Genomic DNA, 24681 nt, shown 5'->3' on the forward strand with positions numbered 1-24681 from the left:
TGCCCTGAATCCCAGTCCTTCACATGCACATAACACACCATTTCTTACTCAAATGGTTTAGCAGCAAATGTAAATGTTATGGCTTGCTGTAGTGTTTTTACTGCTTTGAAATCAGTTAAACAAACTGTCTGATTTTTTTTTTCTAAAGTTAAACCATTTTTTATGGTAAAAGAGTGGACTGTGATTGACTTCACACCACTGTCCTAACTTTAGTTATGTTTGTACAGACAATACCCCGGGCAGCTGAATGTGCATAGCTGAATGGGGAAACCTGAGATGGAACAATCTTGAGCTTATGAGCTGTTATAAAAATGTAACCAAAATGTTAAAATTACAAGGTTAAGAAAGACTTTTCACTTTACAGGCCGTCCATTAATGAGACCGGAAATTCTGACCTCAATTACCAGGGGAGAAGATCCATGTTTGTGTATTTGGCGGGACAAAGAGATGAACAAAGGCACAAAATGCTCTACGCAAGGTTGTTAATTATTCTTTTTGTAAATTCATCATTATATTTGTGGAAAGTGATCACTGCCTTTATGTGCCTTGTGTCAATGATATATTTAACAGTTTATAAGAGATCTTTGACTTTTGTCCACGTGCATTATTGCCAGGAAAGTGACATGCTAGTCATCACTGCCTGCTATAGGTAGACTACAGGTCGATTGTCGTAACTGCAAATGTCATGAACATTAATACTGGTTCAGCCTTTCTTCTTCAAAAAGCGCTCATTAAGCAATTCTGGGCAATTCTGTAATAGTTTGCCAAATATGGGACTTTCTTTTCAATTTTTTTAAATATTTAATCAAGACTTTCCCGAAAAGCTCTCCTCCGTAAAGCCTTCAGGGAAGCTTGGTGTGGTATCGGCAAAAAGGTGCATATTGGAGTAAGGCTGTGAGCCCCTCCTCAAGAGTTTTTCCCGCCTTGAATATAAACCAAGAATGAGACACCTTCACAGAATAACATAGTCACATAGATTTATTAGTATCAAACAAAACAACCGAGCAAAGACGTCATTGAATCAGTTTTCAATCTTATGTTGACGACACTCAGATCTTCATCACAATTGACAAGATTGAGGAAATCTTCGCCAAGATTAGTGAATGCCTTCAAGAGATCAGTGATTGGATGGCTTCTAATCAATTGCAATGGAATGCATCTAAGACAGAGTTTATCTTGTTTGGCCCGGAGCATCTGGCGGCCAACATAAAAAACAGTCACTTCCAAAGCTATTAGGAGTAGAACTTAAGTTTTCCACTAAAGTTAAAAACCTTGGCTGCATATGGCAGGACAATTTGGCCAATGAAAGTCAGGTTGGGGCCAAGGTAAAGGCTATTTTCTATTCCTTAAGACTTCTTTGGCAAACACTCTCCTATATCCCAGAAGACGATCATGCTTTGGTAGTGGGAGCACTTACAAATACCCACTTAGACTATTGTAATAGTCAACTAATGGGCTTTCCAAAAAATCAACTCTGTCGACTGCAAAGAGCACAGAAAGCAACAGTTAGGTTGATCTACGTACTAAATAAAACTGCTCATGTGTCCCCCTCTTGTCGTGCAATTCACTGGTTATCAGTTGAGGACCACATTAAATTCAAGGTAGCATCTTTGGTTTTAAGTGCTTGAATAATTTAGCACCGGACTACCTGAAAGATATGCTTAGGCATCACCAACCATCCAGATGTCTTCGTTCAAGGGACCATGCCCTGCTAGCCCTGCTAGCTTCATCTTTATTTGTGTCCAGAGGGGATAGAAGATTTGCAGTGTTTGGCCCAAGAACCTGGAACAGCTTACCCAGGGAAATCAGGACCTTGGATTCACTGTTTAAGTTCCGTAAAGCCCTTAAAACATACAAATGAAGTAGATCTTCCTCGAAGGTTAGTGCACGATCCCCTCTGGATGGAATGTGGGCACTATTGCATTTCTGCTAAATTCTCCAGCTTAAAGTCATCTGCGCCATTATACGGTTTGGTCTCTTTCGAGCGTGTTACAAATTCCTCAAATCAAATCAAATCAAATCATAGAGGCGACAACATATGTTTTGCTAGTGCGCTGACTTACTTACAATGCTCTACTCTTTAAATAGTGTTTTTCCAGCTGCGTTAGCATGACGTGTAAATAACACAGGGTCCTTGGAAGATAAATCACTGGCATTGTGAACTGAAAGCTTGGTGAGTAATCATAGTGAAGAATAAATAAAGACATGCAGGGGGAGACTCAACATGTGTTCCTTCTTATACTTAGCCTGAGGTCATGGGGGAGGCTCAACACCTGCTGGTATTTGTGCGTGATATTTTGGCCGCATGCTATTTCCTAGCTTTCAGCCTTTCAATGGAAAGAGCAGTGCCTGCATTTTGGCACACCAACATATTTTGGGACTTCGCTGTTAGGGTAAAACTCTCGTGTGGCATTTCAACAGAGAAAAAAATCACTGGTGTTCATTTAATGTATATTTCCACAAGCTGCCCCTTTAACATCAGTTCTACTATATGTGGTATCTTATAAGCACATGTTCTGATATACAGACTGGTAAGAGAGAGGAGACTCTGTGCTAATGTCAATGGCCATTATTTCTTGTATTGCTACATCTTCCATTATCAATGCATTACTAACCACTACAGATGAAACTGGAGGTTTAAGCAACCAGACAAGTGCCTGGCAGCAAACGGGTAGACGATGTAGAAGAAAACAGGCCCCTAGGAAAAATAAGAGGACTATCATTAGGAAGGCACCAATTTTCCAGCCAAAAGAGCTGATGATGGACCAAAAGGAGCTGGTAATATCCCATGTTCTAGTGGGCACTTGGGCTTGTTCAGCAATACCATGCAGCTTCTTTATTACTTCCCGAACAGAAGTGGAGGTGTCAGGCACATGGACACGGCAATCTGCCCTTTTCTGCAAGTATCATCTCTAAAACCAACCTATTTTGCAGGACCACAAGGCATACCTCCTGTAATTCTACAGTGATATTACTCAATATTTCAGTAGTGTCATCAGTGGTTACTTTCAACAGTCTGGCCAGGCTGCAGATGTGTCTAGAGTTTATGGCAGCGTCATACCAGGGGATGATTGCTTTAATGAGATTTCCAAATATTTGTGCACCAGTATCGTCCTGAATAACGGTTCTTCGATGCCTGGTATGGTTCTCGATAACGTGGGATCTCATAGATACAGCTGGAAATACATATCCTAAATGGCAATGACCACTCCAATGTGGAGGTAGCCAAGTGTAAGCGTTAAGCCCACAAATGAAATGCATTGAGTCACCAACGTAAAAGGGAACATCAGTGTCATCTCTGGGAATGGTGAATGTCATGTTGCAGCTGGTGCTATATCCTAGGAACTTGATACAAACGGTCCCTATTACGTTGGAGGCCCGGAGATGCAGGGAAGGGATGGAAAATTAATGAGCGTTATTATCCAATAGCTGTGTAGTAGGTAGAACAGGGGCTGCCTCAGTAACTAGAGCAGCTGGGAGGAAAAAGGAATAAACGCATCTGACAAAGGGAAAGTAGCATTTTGGAGAATGACAGATTGACAGGCTCCTTTGCGCATGCCTGCTGTTTTAACCGAGCATACAAAGAGGAGGAGGAATAACGAGAAGCATAGCAGATATTCGCTATTCCCTGGTCTATTCCTTTAAATATAGTTATAGTTTCTATCCGTAAAATAGCCACATGTAAAGCATAACATGAAGCAAAGAATGGGATGGGCAACTGTTGCAGCGGCAGCCCTTCCTCTACAGAAGCTGAAACTGCAGGCAGAAATAGCAATTGCAGCGTTGAGCCATCTTGTGTTTATGATGCATAAGAGTAACAACTGCATTTCTGCTAATTAATTCATGATGATATTGCTGGTCAGGGCTTAAAGTTGCCTTAGTAACATTAGGAAAGCGTACAGGTGTAGAGTTGATCGAAAGGGGCAAATACGATCACATAATACAAAAGCGCCAAGTACAAGCAGGATCCAAAAATATATAAAATCCGAAAGCCCAATCTCGAATGAAACCATATTTTTACGGCCATTGTCTTTTGTCATGAGAACAACAATGGAGGGGCATGGTCAATGTATTATTGGAGGCGGCAAATATATTTTGGAGTACCCAAAATACCTCACCCCCAGGGTGACCTTTAAAGTTGGCGGTCTTGACTACTGGGGTAGCTGCTCTCTACGGAGAGTTTTCCCAAATAATCAATTTTTCATTGACAGTTTCATTGAAATGTTCTTGGTCTCAGATTATAGTGTAGCACCTCTGTTGGTCCTACAACGTCTTTGGGGCACACTGTAGCTGGAGAAAGCAATCCAAGTTCATTTTTCCCAGTGGACATTTCTGCAGAAGAAAAGAGTGGTGCAGCAGCAGTCGCCCTTGGATTGCTTGTGCGACAGGAAGGGCAGAGGAGTTTTCTTCACATGGATGGCATGTATTGAATGTTTGTTTCCGTCACACTTAACTTCCGGTTGTGTTGCTAGGAGCACGTGCACCGGCCCTTTCCATCTGGGTTGCAGACCAGAGGTACGTTGAAAGTTCTTAATGAACACCCAGTCACCGGACAGGATAGTGTGTTCCGGCCCTTTCAAGGGCTGGGATAGTCAGTTTTTGACCTGTTTATGAATAATGGACAATGCTTTAGTAAGCTCCTTACAATAGTCAAACAGTATAGGATAAGGCACATCGGACAGTTTCTTTGGGTGAGTCAAGCCCCACACATTGGCTGGGCGGCCCATAACAACTTCATAGGGAGACAACCCTACTCGAGAATGTGCAATTGTTCTCAAAGTAAGGCTAAAGATAAGGCGTCCACCCAGCTTAAGTTGCTACTTGCACACATTTTGGATAGTTTCTTTTTTAGTGTTACATTACAGCGTTCTACTAAACCTGCCGCCTGTGGGTGATATATTGAATGAAACTTATACCCAATGCCTGACATACCAGGTGCATGGTTCTATTCACAAAATTAATTCCCATTATCGCTCCATATTGAGTGGGGCAGACCATATCTTGGAAAATATTCCTTGACAGAGTTTTGGCTGTACTCGGTGCAGTGCTATCTCTCGAGGGAAATGCCTACCCATTTACTGAACATATAGACGATTACCAAAACATATTTTTATTTCTGACAGGGATGAAATTCTACAAAGTCCATTTTTAGTGCCTCGAATGGATAATCTGTGGGACCAAAATGACCCCTTGGTACTCCTTCTGCCTTTCCAACATTGTGTGTCGCACATATAATACAATTTTACAAAACGCTATTGCTGCTTTGTGAATGTTTGGGTTGCTCCAAAGTGTAGTTAGTAAATCATATGAACCCGCCCTATGTGAGCCGCTACATGGGCAACTGATATTATCATAGGTACATATTTGTTTGGCAACATCCATCTCTCATTTTTTCCCCTTTCCATCCAACACCCATCCTCAAAAACTGCATTAATATCCCATTGTTTCAATTCCTGACAGGTAGCATCTGCTTGGATACTCCCAATTATGTCCAGCGTATCCTCAAAAGGGGGATGGTCTGTTGTGTGTGGACAGGAAACATAAGTGAGAGAGTAAGGCATTTGAGTAGTAGTTTTTGCAGTAGCGTCAGCAAACGCATTGTCCTTCCCCATGTGGTCAGTTATTTTTTATGTGCTGCATTTGGTAATTGCAAGGCAGTTTGGCAAGGCCAGTGAATTGAGCAATTTGTGAATAGGTTCGCCATCTTCAATTTTAGTGCCATGGGGGGGCGGGGGTAAGAAAGCCGCATTCCATGCAGAGCCTCCCAAAACTATGGGCAACCCCAAATGCATACTGGCCATCAGTGTAAATGTTTACTGCAAGTGCAGAGCTGAGGTCACATGCTCTGGCTAGCGCAATAATTTCAGCCGCTTGTACTGAATGCTGAGGTATTTTACAGGTTTTCACAACTGTTTTTAATATATATCTGGCATAAGCTACGGTGGACAAGCCCTCGGGTAGTTTCAAACAAGAGCCATCAACATATACAATGCCATCAGGCTTTTCTAAAGGAGCATCAGTCAAATCAACATGTCCATTCGTCTCCTCGTCTGTTATTATTATACAATCATGCAAGACATCACGGTCATCGGAAGGGAGGGGCAACAAGGTGGTAGGGTTCAGGGTATTACATCTTCAAAAAGTAATGTTGGGTGTGAACAAGGCCAACTCATAACTAGTGAGCTGTGCATTTGTTACATGTTTTTCTTTCCTTGTGGTTTAATTAGTACAGACAAGGCACACCCTTTTAGTTCATGCACAAACCGAAAAATAAGTTTAGTATAGGCTTTTGTTCCTAACGTAGGAGAGTTGGTTTCGGACAAAAAGACCAAATCCAAATGACCTACCCATCTAAAAGTTCTAAAATGGGTACCCCCAAATGTTCTACCTACCAAAGGTTCGACGTTTGGTAAGTAGAACATAAAAAGGGCTGCAGGGGTGTCCCCCTGCAGCTGTCCCACAGTCACTAAAAAAGAAAAGAAAAAGGCTGCAGGGGTGTCCCCTGCAATGCCCCGCTCACCATACTATGCAGTATTGTGAGCGGGGATGCGGCGGATACCCCCGCAGCTGTCCTGCAGTCAAGGAAAAAAAGGCTGCACGGGTGTCCCCCGCAATGCCCCGCTCACTATACTATGCAGTATTGTGAGCAGGGGTTGCTGGGACACCCCTGCAGCTGAACCGAACAAACAACAAAATAAATAAACAAATAAAAAGGAAAGGGCCCTGCAGTGCTGGTTCCCGATCACGGAAGTGAAAGGGGACAGGCGTTGCAGGGACACAGCGAGATGGAATGCAAGGTAAGTAGGTGGGTAGAGGTGTGGGTCGGGGTGTGATTTAGGGAATGGGGCACATCTGTAATTTTCAGGCGAGAAAAGACTGAAGATTATTTTGAAAAAATTATCTTCAGTCTTTTCTCCCTCTGAACATTTCTGCTTTGGGCATCCAACCCCAAATCGGAGAGTAACATAGCACAGATATGAGTGCCTAAAAGCTTTCCTGATGAGACTGAGTACAGGGAAGAGCTACAGGAGTAGTGTTGGTAGTAATATCAAATAAGGGCTTAGCTAACAAAGAAAAGTTCTGAGTCCATGGTCTACAGAATGAAGTAATCCCCCAAAATCCTCTAACCTCTTGCTGTTTGCTGGGTACTGGCATGTTAAGTATCATTTGTATTAGTTGCGGGTTTAATCTTTTCTCTCCCTTAGTAAGTAAACGACCTAGATAAGGGACCCTTTGCTGACAAAATTGTAGCTATTTGGGTAAACCATATTTACCAAGAGAGCTAAAAGGTCTGCCAGACCTGTGGTGCAGTCCACACACTCTTCCTTGGTATCTGTCACTATAAGTAAGACATCGACGTACTGCAATAAAACAGCGCCAGGAGATGGGGTAAAAGTGTCCAATTGTGTTTTTAATGCCTGGCAGTAAATGCTTGAACTCTGTGTATCCTTGGGGTGTTCTACAAAATGTGTAAGAGCGACCGTCAGTGCTAAAGGCAAAAAGGAACTGGCTGTCTTCATGCATTGGAATGCTAAAAAAATGCATTCCATTCTCGTGTAGTATTGTGTTGAGGGAGGAACCATAGTAAAAAGTGATGTAATATCTGGAACTGGGAACTGGAGCACCACAGTATTGATAGCACAAACATCTACCACCATTCTTCATTCAACAAGTGAGCCTTCCTTGCCATCCTTCTTTTTCTGAACTGGCAAAATTATACTGTTACAGGGGCTCCTTGCTATTTCTTTAACTATCCCTTTAGCCAGTAAATCTGTTATCACTCCTCTTAGCCGTACAAATCCTTCCTGGGATATTTTGTATTGGGGTATCCTTCGAGCATGGCATTGGTGTTAACATGAATTTGAATTGGATCTACTGCCATACAGCCTACATCATTGTTTACTGGATGCCCACACCCTTTTATCCACTCTCTCAAGTTTGAGTGGTAAAGTGTTAGTGGTGGAAACATAACATTTACCTAAAGATTCAGCAGAGCAGGTGAGGTAGACAACATCCGGTGAAAAGTATATGTTTGCATACAAGTGTTTCAATAGGCCCACGCCCAAAAGATTTGAAGCACATTTATCTACTACAACAAACTGAGCCATGCAGGAAATTGGCCCCACCTGAAAGCGAATGTGCTCTAATACTGGACTACGGACTGGATTATTAGAAAATCCCACTGAGGGGTTAATTTTCCCAGAGAGGGGTATTGAAGATACTAGTTTGTTAGAAATAGAAGTATTGTTTGCTACTGTATCAAAAAGGAACTTTTGCTTCTTTTCAGCAATGCAAAGTTCCACATATGGACCTGTGTGGTCAATGGGTATTTGTACTCTGCCTATCCCCTCTCCCGGACATCCCTACATTGCATAATAATCTGGATACAGCTGATCTTCATAATAGTCCCTGGCAGAATGCTGCTGCCTCTGCATTGGATCAAAATAATTGGACTGTCCTTGGCTCTGGTTTTCCGCATTGTTACCATCATACTGACTCTCGCTTCCTCTTACTATTCCTCGTCCTATAGACCTTCCTCTTCCCCTTGGACGTGTGGGACATTCCTGAATCCAATGATCTGGGCTTTTGCACTAATGGCATCCATCATCCACTATTCCTCCTTTGTATGCTCGAGGAGCACTTGCCACTCCCTCTCTACATTCTTCTTCCTCGTGAAATACCTCTCCCTCTGCCTCGTTCGGGAAATGCTTGCTGTATTAATACTTTTGTCTTTAAATCTTTTAATATTCTTTCCTTTTCACCCTTTTCTTTTGTATTTCTATTTGTACAATATCTGGCCATAGTCAAAATTTGAGCTGCAGTCTGCCCGGGCCATGCTGATTCATATGTTTGTATGTCATTTTTCAAGTGTGGGCACAAAGTGTGAACATAAGGCTTTTTACCCTTCTGTGGTACCTAGATCCAAACCACTGTAAGAGGAGAAAATCTCTTCCTAGTAAAGTACTTTTCTACCGACCCACCTTTGTCCTGTCTACATGTTGTTAATTTATCCCAGTTAATTTGCTTCCGGGGCACTATTTGCTCAATTCTTTTGATAACTGCCCCAGGTAGGGCCAATTTGTCCTCATACAATTACTCTGCTTCTCCTCTTAAATGTACTACTTCCTTCTTCTCCAAAACCTCCCACTTGATTGAGGGTTCTTCACTATTATTCTGTTTCCTACACTGTCTCCATATGTCGGGAGGTAATATGCACGAAAAACGTTGGCCAATATCCCCTAATGTTAATGGGCCTGTGTGTATAATTTTGTTAATCTGATTATTCTACTATTCAGGGTTCTGTCTGATGTCAGGAAAACCTTTGGTAAAAGACAACAGCTCCATCCTGCTATTCCATGGTACATGTACATGGTGAGTGGGATGTTCTGAGCTAAACCCCAGAACTTCCCTTATAGGGGCCTGATGAGTGGAGACAGGGGTTTTTGTGAGCCACTCGAGTAAGATTTAAACTCGCTGTTCACACCCCAATTAATTTAAGTCAAAGCTCTTGCTCTTACAGTCTTCATCTTCACACTGGACAAGCAAAGGCCACTGCCCATAAGACCCCTTCTAACTGCCATTATGTTTTTTATGTTTCTCAAACACTAGTCCAGATAACTCATGCACAATGATATTATTTGCCCGTCGGGGCAGAGCTTTCATGTCTTTAGAGGCAAGGGCGGGTCCCTTCATTCCTGCCCTAATCCATCCTTCCAACCATGATTCAATGCGTCCCTGAGTTTCTGGAAGTACGGAACTCCGAGTAGAGGGTCCTTTGTAATGTTCGACAATCGTGTCGATCTTATCATCCATATTCTATGGAGGCGTAAGAGGTTGTTTAGTCAAATGTTCCATCAAGGGGTCTGCCTCACTCAGAGGGCGCAGAATCCTCTATCTGAGTCCTATGGACAACATAAGCCTTTTCACTTGCATGAGTATTTCTCTGTCATCCTGTTGCCAGTCCTCTTTTGACTTTATACTCTAGCCTTATCTTTTTCTGACTGTGGCTTTTTTTTATTTTTTTTAAGAGGTGTTTCCCTCATTGCTTTCTGCCTAGCATAATCTTCTCATTTATTGTATGTTTCCCACTGAAGTGATCTAATTTCCTTTGGTCCCTTTGCTGACAACTTTTCCCTGAGGTACCCTAATTATTCTAAGTCAAAAGTCACATGCTCTGGAATTTGTAAATTGGGATTGTCCACACTATATCAGTGCCATTCCTTCAAAAATAATACCACACCCAGTCATTCTTTTACCATTAATTCCCATCCCGGGCAACCTACTGGTGGAGTCGGAACATGCTGTTCAAGTTTGTGCTTTCTGACCCACAACATTTGGTGCTTGCATTCCCCATATTTCATGTGCATCGATACACCTGTGATCGCAAGGCTACAATATGTCTAGGTTCACTTAAAACAGTGGTCCCCAAATATTGCAATAATAATGAAAAATATAGCATGTATTCATATACTTTTTCAATTGGAACCAATCTCACCGGTTATTCTGTAGTTCTCCCTTCCATTCACTGAGTCCAGTCTTTGCCAGTGTCTCTAAAGCAAAATGCTGTTCCAGGCGGGTACCTCAGTCAGGGTAAATCGACATGTCAGGAAATCTGGCGAGGTCAGACGTAGACCGTGGCTGCAGGAAAACACAGTTCACATTGTGCAGTGCGCTCCATGTATGTTCGTCATCTGTCGCCTTTTGTCAACCACGGTACATAGTGTGACTGTATTTCACCGCCGACAGGGTCCCATCTACAGGGTGCCATTTGCAAAAAGGTGCAAATTGGAGTAATGCTGTTAGCACCTCCTCAAGGGTTTTTCCCGCCTGTAATATAAACCAAGAATGAAACACCTTCACAGAATAACATAGTCACATAGATACATTTATAAACATCAAACAAAGCACTCGAGCGGAGATAGACGACAACATATGTTTAGCTAGTGCTCTCTGACTTACTTAAAATGTTCTGCTCTTTAAATACTTTTTTTTCAGCTGCATTAGCATGACATGTGAATAACACATGGTCCTTGGAAGATAAATTACTGGCACAGAAAGTTCAGTGAGTAATCGTAGTGAAGAACAAATAAAGACATGCAGGTGGTGACTCAATATGTGTTCCTTCCTATCCTTAGCCTGAGGTCAGGGTGGAGGGTAACCACTTGTGGGTGCTATTCTGACCGCAAGCTATTTCCTAGCTGCCAGCCTTTCAATGGGAAAGAGCAGTGCCTGCAGTTTGGCACACACACACATCATTTGGGACTTTGCTGTTGTGAACCGTGGGCAAAACCGCCATGTGACATTTCAGCAGAGGAAAAAGAACTGGTGTTCATTGAATCTATATTTCCACATATCCCTCTCAATTAAGACTTCTAGGAGTTGTTTTGCCTGAGCTACTTGGTAGTTTATCTCTAGGTTTGAAACTACCAGTCCAAACCATATTGATAAGGGGCAGAATGTTTATTATACAGGATCCTAGGCTAGGTTCCTGCCCATATAAGATGTCAATTTGCAATGTACTAGCCAGCCATAGCATTGCCACCTTAATTCTACATATAGACATAGCCCACCAATTCGTACTCTCCAAGAGTCGATTATCAGTGGACGATGGCTAGTAGGGAGTGCAAATGTTGTGCCCTGTCTAAGTTTGTCAAAGATAGCCCTAGGTGGGATCATTCTCTTTTGCCATTGAAGGAGCAGTGCAGGCCGGCAATTTCACCCATGGCCACGCTGCCTGCGATGGAGTTGGTGTGTGGGAGCAGGAGCCTCACACTAACATGGCCGCCACTGGTTCCCCCTGTACACCGGGAGTCACTGACTACAAACCCACCACCATTGAGATGTCCATTGGCCCACAGCCACCTCATTGCCTGAGGCAGCTGCAAGCCGGCGGGGTCCGCCTCCAAAGGCTGACTCTTAAGGCCATGGACCCCTGTCTGGGCCGAGATGGCGTCATGGAGACTGCACCTCTTATCATCTGCAGGACATTCACATACTCAACTGGAGCCAATACTACCTTACTGCCATGTACATCCTGGTAAAAGAAGGGAGGAGACCATAATATATGTTCTGTTCGCCCTGCATGCATATTAACTCCAGTAATTAATTGAATTCCCATTGACTCTCTCCATTACTGCATACCCAACAGACCCTGACTCTTGATTCTGCTACGTTGGTGTGCCTCTGCCGGTACGCAACATGTTTAATATTTGTTTTCAGCGCATCTGCCTATATTCAACCTCAACCTCTGCATGCCTAGCTCTAACTACCCTCTCTACCTACTGTCCCACTTCGCGCACAGCGCAGCATGCCGACGCTTCCCCTACCCACTTGGCTGCGACACACAACTTTTTTACCCCTCCTATATCTGCCTGCCTTTAATTCAACTTAACTTCCCACTATACTACATTTCTTATCTACCCTTTCTTCCTTATGCACCCTCTAGCTTCTCACAGTGTGCTCTATTTTATGCCCACCTGCACTCCATATTTCTACATTTGCTTACTCTCTAGCTATGTTTCTGGATGGCACTAATCCTTGCTAAACTATGGACTTATCCTAATTATGCACCTTATATTGTCCTGTACAACTGCAGTAGCCGTGTGCAGTGGCTCCACCTGGCTGCCTAGTGATGTACTCTTGCAAGCAACTACCTGTTTTGCACTTATCTGTCTGCATGTCTGATGTAGCCCCTGAACCACGAGGTGAGGCTTTGCCAGTCTGCACATGCACAACTACTTTGTCGTTTATGCTTGTCTGAAGTAGCCCCCGTACCATGAGGTGAGGCTTTGCCAGTCTACACACACAGCTACTTTGTCCTTTATGTTTGTCTGCTTGTCTGATGTAGCCCTCTGTACCATGAGATGAGGCTTTGCCAGTCTGCACACACACATCTATTTGGACCGTACCCATTGTGCGTGCTTACTACTGTACGTCGCACTTTCTGTAACCAGCGCCGAGATGCCTGAGGGTTTTGTGCGCTGAAATAAATGCAAAAATAAATAAAATAAATAAAGCGAGAGTCGAGCAAAAGTTCAAATGTATTTCTGTTAATGTACAGTTCAGTTAATTCCCCAAGTGCCTTACTAAAGATAGTAGGTTATCACTGGAATTGTTTTCCATAAATATATATGGAGCCCTTTGTTAGCATGCTTCAAATGGATTGTGTCCTCCCACATATTTTTCATTGTATGATATAATATCTTGCAGCTTCAGCTGCTTCAGAATTCTTTTTTCAGCAAAGGGCGCTGTGCGTTGAAGCGGTCCACTCAATGTCCTTCAAGGGCTTCCATCCTAGAATCAACTTCATTGTCGGTATATATAGCACGCGCAGCACCCGTTGGCTTCAGTTCTGTTTTTCCGCGATAGCGAACGCTTGAAAGAATTACGGCGCGCTTCTGTTTTTTTCTCGGAGAAAATGTCGTTCGAGTACGATGGCCACGTCTTCGGCACCTTCAACCCTGAGAAACAGGTTCAAAAACTGCTATAACTGCAGCTCCAAGATGTCCCTCACGGACCCCCATTGGGTGTGTCTGTGGTGCCTTGGCGTCGAGCATAGTTCAGGGGACTGTGAATCCTGTGAGTCTATGACCGGTAAGGCTCTGAAAGAGCGTAAAGGGAAACTAGCGGCAGGTAGGCTCCCTACTATTTTTTTTATTTATTTATTTTATTGTTTTATCGTAACATACAAAAGAAAAAACAACATAACTTTCGTGAACCCCCACCCCTCCCACTTCCCCAGGTCCAACCCATGTTCCCTATTATTCGACTTAGTTGGAGAGCCCTTGTGGACTGCTTGCTTCTTCGTTAGAGGAGGTTTCCTCTCGGGGGCGGAATAGTGTCACCGTCAGCGATACCCATTGTTGCAGGTCTTCGCTAATGTCCTTTTTCTGTTCCCGCTGGGCATTCTCCCAGGCCCCTGTTTCCGCTGTTGACCATTTGCAGAGGTCCTCCCACCACTGTGTTATGCTTGGAATCCTAGGGCTCTTCCACTCCATTGCGATGCGCCTTTCATCTTGTTGAGTGGTCTGTTCTTCTTGTTTTTTGTGTATTTGCCCAGTATGCATGCCTTTGGAGACTGAATGTCCAAGGTTATGCCTGCTTCCATCACTTTTGTCTCTATTTTCTTCCAGTAGGTTTGAAGTGCCGGGCAGCCCCAAAACATGTGGGTCATGCCAGCACGAGGTTCTCTGCATTTAGGGCATTCTGTGACTCCTGCACCTTTAAATTTAGAGATGACCTCTGGGGTAAGGTAGGCTCTGTTAATGATGTAGAATTGTATAAGCTGTAGTCGGGCGTTTCTGGACACTTTCTTGTGGTAGTTTATCATGACTTGCCATTCTTTGTCCCCAAACTGAAGGCCTAATTCCTGCTCCCATTTTTCTTTACATTTAAGGTCTTGCCTGGTTGTACCGTCGAGCAGCGACTCGTAAATCCTTGAGGTTTCGTGTCCCCCTTCAGCCGCATTCAGCATGTTTTCCACTACCTCTGTCTCAGCTTCAAAGTCATCGACCTCAGGCCATCGGGTTTTGAGAGTGCTTATTACGGCTCTGTGCAACAGGAACTGACCTGCGGGTAGTCCCGTAGTTTCGTGCAGCTCCTCAAATGGTAGGATGCCTTGATCGTTCGCCAGGTCGCCCAGGGTGGCAATCCCATAGGGCTCCCATATGTTCCTGATTATCATCTGGCCATCAGGTCTAGCGGTCATTGTGGCTGCCAGCGGGATCTGGGGAGAGTGGGGGTCTTTAGCATTCACCGCTCTGCAGGCTCGCTTCCAAATCTGGATCCCGAGGTTGATTAGGTATGGGTGGTTCTGCTTTGTTTTGGGTGTGGTCCAGAGGAGGTCTCTAAGGAGCCCCGGGGAGACTGCTGGCTGCAGGAGTCGGGTGTCTGTTGTCGTTTCGTCTGCCATCCATTGGATCACATGCTTTAATTGGCCTGCCAGATAGTATAGTTCAAAATGTGGGATTTTCAAGCCCCCCTTGTCATAGGGCCTCTGCATTACCTCCAGTGCCACCCTGTGCCTTCCCCCCTGCCAAAGGAAACTCCTGCAAAGTTTATTCAGTTCTCTGAAGAATTGCAGCAGGATGTAGTATGGGACATTTGTGAAGTAATGTAGGAGACGGGGGAGTGCTACCATTTTGAGTAGTCCCACTCTACCGGCCACTGAGAGCGGTAGCCTGCCCCAGAGGATCATTGCTTTTTCTAGGCTGTCTCTGGCTTTTACTGTGTTCAGAGCATGTTCAGTCTTGGGATCTCGGTGGATAGATACACCTAGGTATCTGAAGGAGGATGTCTCCCACTTGAATGCCAGCCTAGAGAGGCTCGCCTCCTCGACCCCGCTCAAGGCCGCCAGGGGGAAGAGGCAGGATTTGTCATGGTTGATTTGGATCCCAGTGATTTTGTGGAACCCCGCTAAGGTTTCGAGGATGTACGGGAGTAAGTGTTCGGGGTTATTTAGGTAAAGGAGCATATCGTCAGCGTACATAGAGACTAAGTGGGCTACCCCGTTAATCTCGATACCCCCATCCCCGTATTCTTGTCTTAGGTATGCGGCAATGGGCTCAGCTGCTATGATGTATAGCATAGGGGAGAGGGGACAGCCTTGCCTCGTGCCTCTGTGAAGATGCCATTTCTCGCAGTAGGTGCTATTGGTGCGCACTCTGGCTGTGGGGTCTGTATAGATTAGCTTAACCCATCTTCGGAAGGCTGGCCCTATTCCCATTTTGGCCATAGTGGCTTGAAGCCAATCCCACCTGACGGAATCGAACGCCTTAGTGGCGTCTAGGGATGCCACTGCGCATTCGCTTGACCTGCCTTCGGTGCTATGGATGACGTGGTGTAGTCTGCTTATATTCTCTGTGATGGAGCGCCCAGGTACATATCCCGTCTGGTCCTGATGGATCAGCTGTGGGATCACTCTTCTCAACCTCCTGGCCAGCAGTGTCGTCAAGATCTTGTTGTCTACATTTAGCATGGACAGGGGCCTGTACGAGCTGCAATCGTCCCCCACTTTGCCCGGTTTCAAGAGCGGTATAATCACCGCTTCGCGCATGGTGTCCGGTAGGGTACCTGCGTCGTAAGCTTCCTGATAAACTTGGGCTAATAGGGGGGCTAATGTGTCCTCATAAATTTTATAAAACTCCCCCGGGAGGCCATCGGAGCCCAGTGTCTTACCGGAGGGGAGTGATCTGATGGCTGCTACCACCTCTTCGGGGGTAATGGGGTCATCTAGAGCCTCAGTATGCTGCTGTTCTAGTGTGGGCAATCTGATAATATCTAGTACGTCCTCAATATCGGTGTCGGCAGCCGATGGGGGCCTGGCGTAAAGTGCCTGGTAGTATTTTGTGAATACTGAGTTTATCTCGGTCTGAGTGTGCATTGATGTTCCATCGGGTCTGTGTATGAGGCAAATGGGCCTCCTAGGGGTTTCGCGTTTATAGAGCCACGCTAGTAGTTTCCCCGGTTTGTCACCCATGGCGTGCTTCCTCTCTATGTGTTTTGCATAGCTAAGTCTCCCCAGTCTTTCCCAGTGGACCAGACATGCCTGTTTGAGGTCCAGAGTCATCTTTATGTGTGCAGGGTCAGGGGAGGACTCGGCCTCGAGTTCTCTCAGCTCACTTTCATCTCGACCCAGCATGGTCAGTATGGATTTCTCAGCACTCCCTGTGGCAGCTATCATCTCCCCCTTCATCACTACCTTGTACGCCTCCCATGCCGTGCGGACGTGTTGGACACTGTTCTCGTTAGTTTGCCAGTAGTCCAACGTGCGGCCGCAGATCTGTTCACTGAAGGCTCCATCAAGTAGAGCCTCACTCCTGACCCTCCACGTGGGTGCAGGAGGTCGAGGCGCTAGCACTGTCCAAGCGGCTGTGAGTGGGGAATGATCAGATAGCACTCTAGCCTGATATTGTGTGTCTTCAAATGAGGCCTGATGTTCTTCGCTCACTAGTAAGTAGTCTATTCTAGTGTACACTGCATGCGGGGGCGAGTAAAAGGAGTATCTTCTTGCATCAGGGTGATGTTCCCGCCATAGGTCTACCAGTGCAAACTGTTGTGTCAGATCTTTCAGGATTTTGGCCGGCGGGGAGGGGCGGGAGTGCTTGCTGTCAGATCTGTCCATGCGGGGATCTAGGGTGCAATTGTGGTCTCCCCCCCATATCAAGATACAGTCTCTGTACGGGCCCAACCTACTGTATAGAGAACGGAAAAAGACTGTGGCATCATGGTTGGGGGCATAGGAGTTGATCAGGCAGACTGTCCTCCCTTCTATGGTGCCATGTATCAAGGCCATTCTTCCCTCATCATCTGTTTTCGTGTGGATTAGATGTATAGGGATTGAGGGGGCTATCCATATGAGGACACCTCTAGCATATGTAGAAAATGTGGTGCCTATCATCGTTCCTTTCCAGATCCGGGCCAGCGCCGCCAACTTAGGAGCTTCCAGGTGTGTTTCCTGCAGGAAGGCGATTCCGATTTTGCTTCGTTTCAATAATGAGTGAATTCTACGCTGTTTGACGTAGCTGTTCATCCCTCTGACATTCCACGTCATGATTCTAATTTTATCAGCCATGTGTAGTTGGTGGTCTGGTGATCCGGGCTTGCGCCTAGGGTAAGTCTATAAAGGGTTCCGGCGACTTTGACCGCTCTAGGTGGACCTGGGTCTGAATACTCACTAATTCCCAACTGGGGTCCCCTGGTCTGGGTTCCCCTTCCCAAAAAACTTCACCTTCCCTCTAACATAACACGTCCAGCGAGGTTCCCCTCGTTCTGACTTTCCCGTTTCCGCTCCATTTGACCTAAGGTCTCCAGGTGCCCTATGGGTGGGTGTAATGCACCCAAACTACTTCGGGGGTCCTGAAGCAGGAACTCTTCTGTTGTTGACTTGTGAGGAGTTATCGGACTCCCGAGCAACTCCTGTGGGGATCAATGCTGCTGCGGTGCGGTGCTTCTCGAATTCCGTACTGGCCCAGCTCCATAGCTGGGCGACTTGTGTCACTTGGGGTGCTGCTTTCGCGGCCTGTGTTCTCTGGGTTCAATATCAGGGATCTGCTCCCTGTCCAACCACTCACTGGCTTCGGCTGGTGTATCGAACAGTAGTGCTTTACTATTGTGTATCACTTTCAGCCTGGCTGGGTAGAGAAGCATGTAGCGTAGGCCTGCGTTTTTTAGTCGCGCCTTGGTGGAGATGAATTGGGCCCTCGCCATCTGGACTTGGAATGTATAGTCCGGGTATATGGCCACTTTGGCTGAGTCGCGTTGTATGGTGCCACCCGATCTGGAGAATGCGAGGATCGCCTCCCTGTCTCTATAATTGAGCACCTTGGCTATTATGGGCCTGGGTGGGGCCCCCGGGGGCGGCCGCTTGATGAGGGAACGGTGTGCACGCTCAATGGTAAAGCCCTGCGACAGCTTACCGGCCCCAATTTCCTGTAGCAGGAGGTTTTCTACGTAATTCGTGGGGTCGTTCCCTTCAATACCCTCAGGAAGTCCAAGGAGTCTAACGTTATTTCGGCGCGCCCTCCCTTCAGCTTCATCAGCTCTGTCCTCTAGGTTTTTAACCTTTTGCGCCAAAGCATCCACATCTTTGAGTATCTGGGTTTTTGCCTCCGTGTTCTCGCGGACCTGGGACTCCAGTGCTTCCGTTCGATTAGCAATAGCGCGGACATCCTGTCTCAACAGGTTCAGGTCAATAGCTACAGCGTCGATTTTAGCCTCCATGGTCCTCTGTAGGGCCTTAATGGCCTCCAGAAGTTGTGAGTTTGCTGGTTCTGGGGTCTTTTCCTGCTGTGCTACTGTATTGGAAGTGCTGATGTCAAGGCTGGCTGGGCCACAGGCCGTAAATGTTTCCATGGTTGTTTGCCGCTGTTTACTTTTGTTGCCTCTAGCTGACATTTCTAGCTGACCAGGCGGGACACTGCAAGGCTGTCTGCGGTACTGTGCTGTGGTTTAGGCCAATGGAAAGTGTTGGCTGCGAACCCTCCGGGCCACGAGCCAGCTGGTCCGAGGTCTGGCCACTGCGCAAAATGGGTGCCTCTCCCTGGCGTGGGCACCCCCAGGCCGAGTCCTCAGCTGCCACCACGGGGCCCGGCTGGACGCCGGCGCCAGCCCGGGACCCGCGTCCCACCGGGCCGGGTGCAATCCCTGTGTGCGTGCAGTGCCACAAGCTGGGGTGCTATTGGGGGGAAGCACGGGGGGGGCGCTTATCTACTGGGTGTAGCTGGTGTTGGCAGCTAGGACCCCCCTCCCACCTCCTCCTTACCCCGTGTTCGTTGGGCGGGCTGGCGGGCCTCTCCTCGCCGACCTCTGCTTACTGGATGTGCCGCAGCCCAGGCGCCGAGTTCCCCGGTCGCGAGCAGACCCGACGGGGCCGCTCGTTCTCCACCTTCTCGCGGGGGCGTGTCTGGGGCCGGGTCCCCTCCAAGGCTCCTCCGCTCGCGTCGGCAGCCCCGGCGCCCCGCCGACTCCTTCGCGGGCGGGCTCGATGTCTTCTGGTACGCCGCTGACCGCTCCCCCGGGGGGCACCAGGGCACTCAGTGTCGCAGCGTGGGGTGGGGTGGTCTCGTCTCCGCTCCTCCTGCTCGGCGCTCAGGTCACCTCCTCGGTGCCACACGCCACGCTGGTCCCCAGGGCCGTCTATAGCGTGGGCCGCGCTCCAGCGTACGGCGTCCTCTGCTAGGCAGGTGCCATTTTCTGGTGCCAGCGAATTTCATCGCTCACCAAATATCTCCGCACCGGGAGGTCGCAGCGGCCCCAGATTTTCTGTGCAGGTGCTCTGGGCGTTTAGCTACGGGTGTGGCAAGTTTCAACAGGAATAGTGGGGCAAAACCGCTATTTCGCTGCAAAATCAAGGGCACATCATGCGGAGCTGCGAGGAAAGCGTCCTGCTTACATGGCGGTTAGCCACGCCCGTGGGGTAGGCTCCTTACTAAATCCCCTTCGATGAGTCAATTGAAAAAAAACTATCATCTGACAAGTCGACGGGTGACTCTCCTCAAAGGACAAGGAGTGGGTCCCACCATTCCTCGTCATCTTCGAAGAAGTCGAAGAAAAGACATAAGATACCATCTTCGAGTTCATCTGATTCCTCTCCGGGGAGAAGTATAACCTGTCCCTCTACTCCAGCTGAGTGGGAGCATTTCAGTTAGGCAATGTTGAAGATCTTCGAGAACGAGGTTCTGACCCCTGCAAAGGAGAAGTTAAAAAGCCAGGTTCCTGTTGAGCCACATAAGGCAGACAAAGAAAGGCCTAAGGCTACATCCTGCACGTCCTCGAGCCGGGGACGTCAGCCGGAGAGCCGTTGAGATCCTTCCAGATTTTGACACAACAAGAAATCGTCGAAGACTCTTTCGAGTTGAGGGTCAAGCCCTTCAAGGGCTTTGTCAAAGACCATATCGATGAAATAGCCGTCGAACGTCAACACCTTTAGCGTTGACACCATCGATGACAAAGTCGCCGACACAGTGTCGAAATCATTGACGCCTTTAGCAAAACCATCAACACCTTTACCTTCTAAGCCTAAGGAAATTCAGAAACCCCTACCAAAGAAGGATTTCTTTAAGTTTTTATCTTAAATTTATGAGCATTACAAACCTTCAGACCACGATGCTCACCATTTGGATTGGAATTCGGCACTCCTAACGTCCCAGAAAGCCTTGTTTCAGAAGAATCCAGGTTAAAGGATTATGTTAATGTTAAAGGACAGCTGTGTTAAAGGACACTTGTACCGCACACTGTTTCCAGCTGTTTCCCCATGCGCTCTGGCAGATCTGAAAAGGAGAGTGTGGAGGATTGGTAGGGTGTAGCGGGAATAGGTAGAGTGAGAGTTGTGATGTCTTGTGGAGGAGGTGCCAAGCTCGATTCACACTCCAACCGCCCATTTTGAAGTACCAGGAACATTTACGCCGAAATATGTGATGTATGATGAGCAAATAAACCAGCAGAGAGCCGCAGTCGGGCTCTATCCAGTACCTATCAGAAGAACAACACCTCTTGAAGTACTGACACCTAAGAAAACCTGGACAGTAAGGAACCCATTGAGAAAACCATATCGACAAATGAGACAGAATGAAGATTGTCCGAATGCAATCCCTGAAGAAGCCAAAAAGATACTGAAGGAAGACGAATGGTGACGTCGCAAGAACCCGGATAGACTGACATATATAAGATATGATGACCCGTGAATGATGAAAAGAGATGAAACACCATGGACAACTGACATCCTGAGTCTAAATTGCAATAATCGATGTCAAAGATGTCAGGAATTATGCCACATGCCCGATGAAGATATTCAGTAAGTTTAAACGTGCACATGTGCAAGGAAGCGCAAGAAGCAAGAATTTCTGAGGCTTGCTTATGCTTAGTATTAAAATAGATTGTGGCAAGCGCACCTATACATATCTACCTCAAAAGGAGCACTTTATATAAGTATACTTCCACTATGATCAAGAGCAGAATCATCCAAATGTTACTAAAGGTCTCAAGAGGAAAGCTTCACAGTGAACAAATCGAGAATTAAAGACAGAGAGAAACTCAAATGAAGGCAAATCATGCCAAGGAGCCAAGGTCGTATCAGCTGAAATAGACCAACAGTGGATACAATTTATGAAAAGAAGAACAGAGTATCCTGTTTAGAAAGGTCAAGATAAGCCGCAGATGGCTGGCAGAATTAAATCAAATACACAAATTGCATGAAGAATAAGACGATTTCACGGTGTCCGAATCATGTGACCAGACGAGCCAGAAGGATGAAACTTTCACAACTACGCATGTACTTGTGCCGTGCACAGATGTCTTAACTTTTCCAGACCAAGAAGCAACATGACCACTGAGGTTGAGTGATTGTAGCAATAATTGGAGGGAAGCTGGGGGTGCAGACAAACTCACTGCACCTGGCCGGCTATTCTGCACGCCGCTACGCAAGTGGAAAAGTATGAGTGGGGTTGTTGCCAACCCAATCATAGTGGACCAAGTATTCTAGGGTCCTATAGTCAGTAGGACCAATGAGACGTCATACCTTTAGTGATGTTTACAGTAGCCATTTTGAGGGAAGGGCCTAGATGCCCCACCTGACAGTGTTTATCCAATCCCCACTCCCCGTTACCATATTCAGATATATGAGAATTGAACCTGTGGGATCGATCTCTATAGGTGCACTAATCACCACCCTACAAAAATGACTAACAAAGCCTGAAAATTAAATACATACATTTGGCAGCAAGAACTACCAACTCCGTCAAACTTCCCACAAAGTTTGTGAATAAATGTACACACATTTTATGTTGTTTCTGGAGAGTATCTCACGCTCAAAACCAGTTTTTTGGTAAAGTTCTTGAGTAGTACAACCAATTATTACATGAAGCGAGAAGGAAGATCGAGCGATTGCTGATATTCATGAACTCCTCGTTTTTTTACTTGTCATTAAACTGACTCCCTTTGCCAAACTATCGAGTTGTCATTATTGATTTGATGCGAGAGTATTGATCTGCATCCCCATCCATCTCAAGGGTGCTGCTGCTCATCTTAAAGTGCTGTTTGGAAACCCCCAGCTCTATGGGACTGCTGGGATCCTACTGCACACTTGGTACCAGAGATAGATGGTTGTCGATTAGATAAGACACCCATTGGCCATCAACATAAGTAACTCTAGGTCCTCTGCAGTATCACGAGTCCTTTGCCATCCGGCTAAGTAGACCGAGAGGCTCCCCGTAGATAGTGGATAGTCTAAACGAAAACCCTGCAGGTTGAGGTCTGAAGGAACCTGTGCTTTTCCCCCACAAACCCCTACTCACTTCTATGAGCAGCTGATTGAGAATCCAGAGAGGAAAAAATGTGGACGGTGAGTGAAAAAGGTTAAATACTTTGGCAAAAAGTGCATGCCTTAGAACAAGTAAGGGAAGGTAACAGAGGGAGGTGGGACAAAAATAACATCAGAGTAAGAGTATAATATATATATAAGGGGAAAGAAATATTGACTCGAGGATACCCGAGCAATAGAGAAACGTACCGGGAGGATACCCGAGCTAGAGAGGATACCGGGATGATACCCGAGCCCGAGAGAGGATACCAGGAGGATACCCGAGCTAGACGGTACACCCAGATACATGTGCTTTAATATAGCGCTGGAAGAAGCCTGCATTCAAAGTCCTGAAAAAATAGAACGCTATAGGAGACCAAAACGATTAAAAAGACGTTTTGAAAGAGATGGGCTTACATTCCATGTCGGAATAGTGATGGGGGCATGAGATTCATGTATCCGGCTGTAGTCTGTCTTGTCTGTCACGTCTGTTTTTTTTCTTTTTTCTGACGTCACGAGGTAAGAACATTTTTGGGGGAATTAGCTTGAAAATTGTGCAATTGTATGGCCAGGATGTTGTATGATGTGAATTGATGGTTGTTGTTTGAAAAACTAAAAAGACATTTTTTTGTGAAAAAACGGGATTGGAGCTTGCGACGATTGGTGCTCGCTCATATTGTTGATTGTATTTAAGAAACGTAAAGCAAAACCAAGTGTTATATGAGGAGAAGATGAACACATTTAAGCATGGAAGATGTTACAGCGTTAGTACACTTGTGCAAATAGTTGGCAAAACATGCCCAAGCTGAAAAAGTACAGTGCAGAATGGGTTAAAGGAACCGCCCACAAAATGTTTATGCCGTGGCCCCAGACGGATCTCTATCTAAAACGATGCTGCAATGCATGACGACATATTTGCACGCCACGTACACTTGCAAAACGTTAGACAAACGCCTAGCTAGTTTAGAATTTAGGAAGATGTACAAAGAGGAAAAGGAGGAGGAGCCACCGTTAGATTGGATACTTAACATATGCATAGAGGGGGGTGAAACTCCTTCTGCGCCACCCGCGCCGTCTGAAACGATAAGCGAAGCCAGTAAAGACGAAGGATTATACCCGTTGAGGGAACTTAAAGCAGCCACGGGATATAGCAACCCAGCATAGGAGTCACCTACGGAAAGTAGTGACGAAAACCCAGAGTCACTGGGTATCACCTCCAAAGTCCCAAGGGGCAAGGAGAGATGCAAGAAAGAAAAAGGAGTCCAGGCACAAGCAAGTGCATCTGTAGATATAGATAGAGAGGAAAAGGGATGGAAAGGAGATGAGGAAAGAACTGATGAGATGGCATTCACACAGAATGAATGGATGGGAGCTCAGATTCTATTGAACCTCGATAGTAAAGGCATTGAGGACATGAGGCAAAAGGGAGAGCCAGACGATTCACAAAGGAAAGAGAAGGAAAAGGAAAAAGGATTGAGAGACGAAATAATCAGGACAAAAGATAGACAGAGACGAGAGCAGTTGTATCTTGCGAAGACATGGAAGAATTATTTCCTGAGTATGATTCAGTACCAGGCACGTCTAGGGCAAATATGGAGGATGACTTCGACACCAGAAGCATCAGAGAGACGATCAATAGAATATATAATGAAATGGGGCTAGAACAGGTAGCCCAAGGGAGAGGAGAGGACAAGCGTCTTCAGAGCACTCAGTTGTATGACACTGAGGACGCCTCCCAAGTAGCAGTCCCTAGATAGGTTAACGCTAAATAGAAACGAGGAAGATGAGAGGAGTTGCACCAAACCCTCACGAGGAACCAAGGGTAGATGTCGTTCTAGGAGATAAAGAATATTCCTTCTTAGTTGACACAGGTGCAACATGCTTGG

General features: G+C 46.1%; 1 protein-coding gene across 5 annotated transcripts in view; it reads left to right on the forward strand.

Annotated features, from left to right (window-relative positions):
• LOC138526293 (zinc finger protein 664-like) overlaps nt 1-24681 on the forward strand; it is a 381633-nt gene that overhangs the window by 148681 nt on the left and 208271 nt on the right. For 3 of the 5 annotated variants that reach the window (XM_069636865.1, XM_069636863.1, XM_069636864.1), the window contains one exon: nt 365-478. The exons of the other annotated variants lie outside the window; for them this stretch is intronic. In XM_069636865.1, the coding sequence (XP_069492966.1) occupies nt 376-478 (103 nt within the window). In that variant the 5' untranslated portion in view covers nt 365-375. The remainder of the gene's footprint in view (nt 1-364; nt 479-24681) is intronic. 5 annotated transcript variants of the gene reach the window in all.

The sequence above is a fragment of the Ambystoma mexicanum genome, chromosome 7p (assembly GCF_040938575.1).
Source record: "Ambystoma mexicanum isolate Mex_15411 chromosome 7p, UKY_AmexF1_1, whole genome shotgun sequence".
NCBI lineage: Eukaryota > Metazoa > Chordata > Amphibia > Caudata > Ambystomatidae > Ambystoma > Ambystoma mexicanum.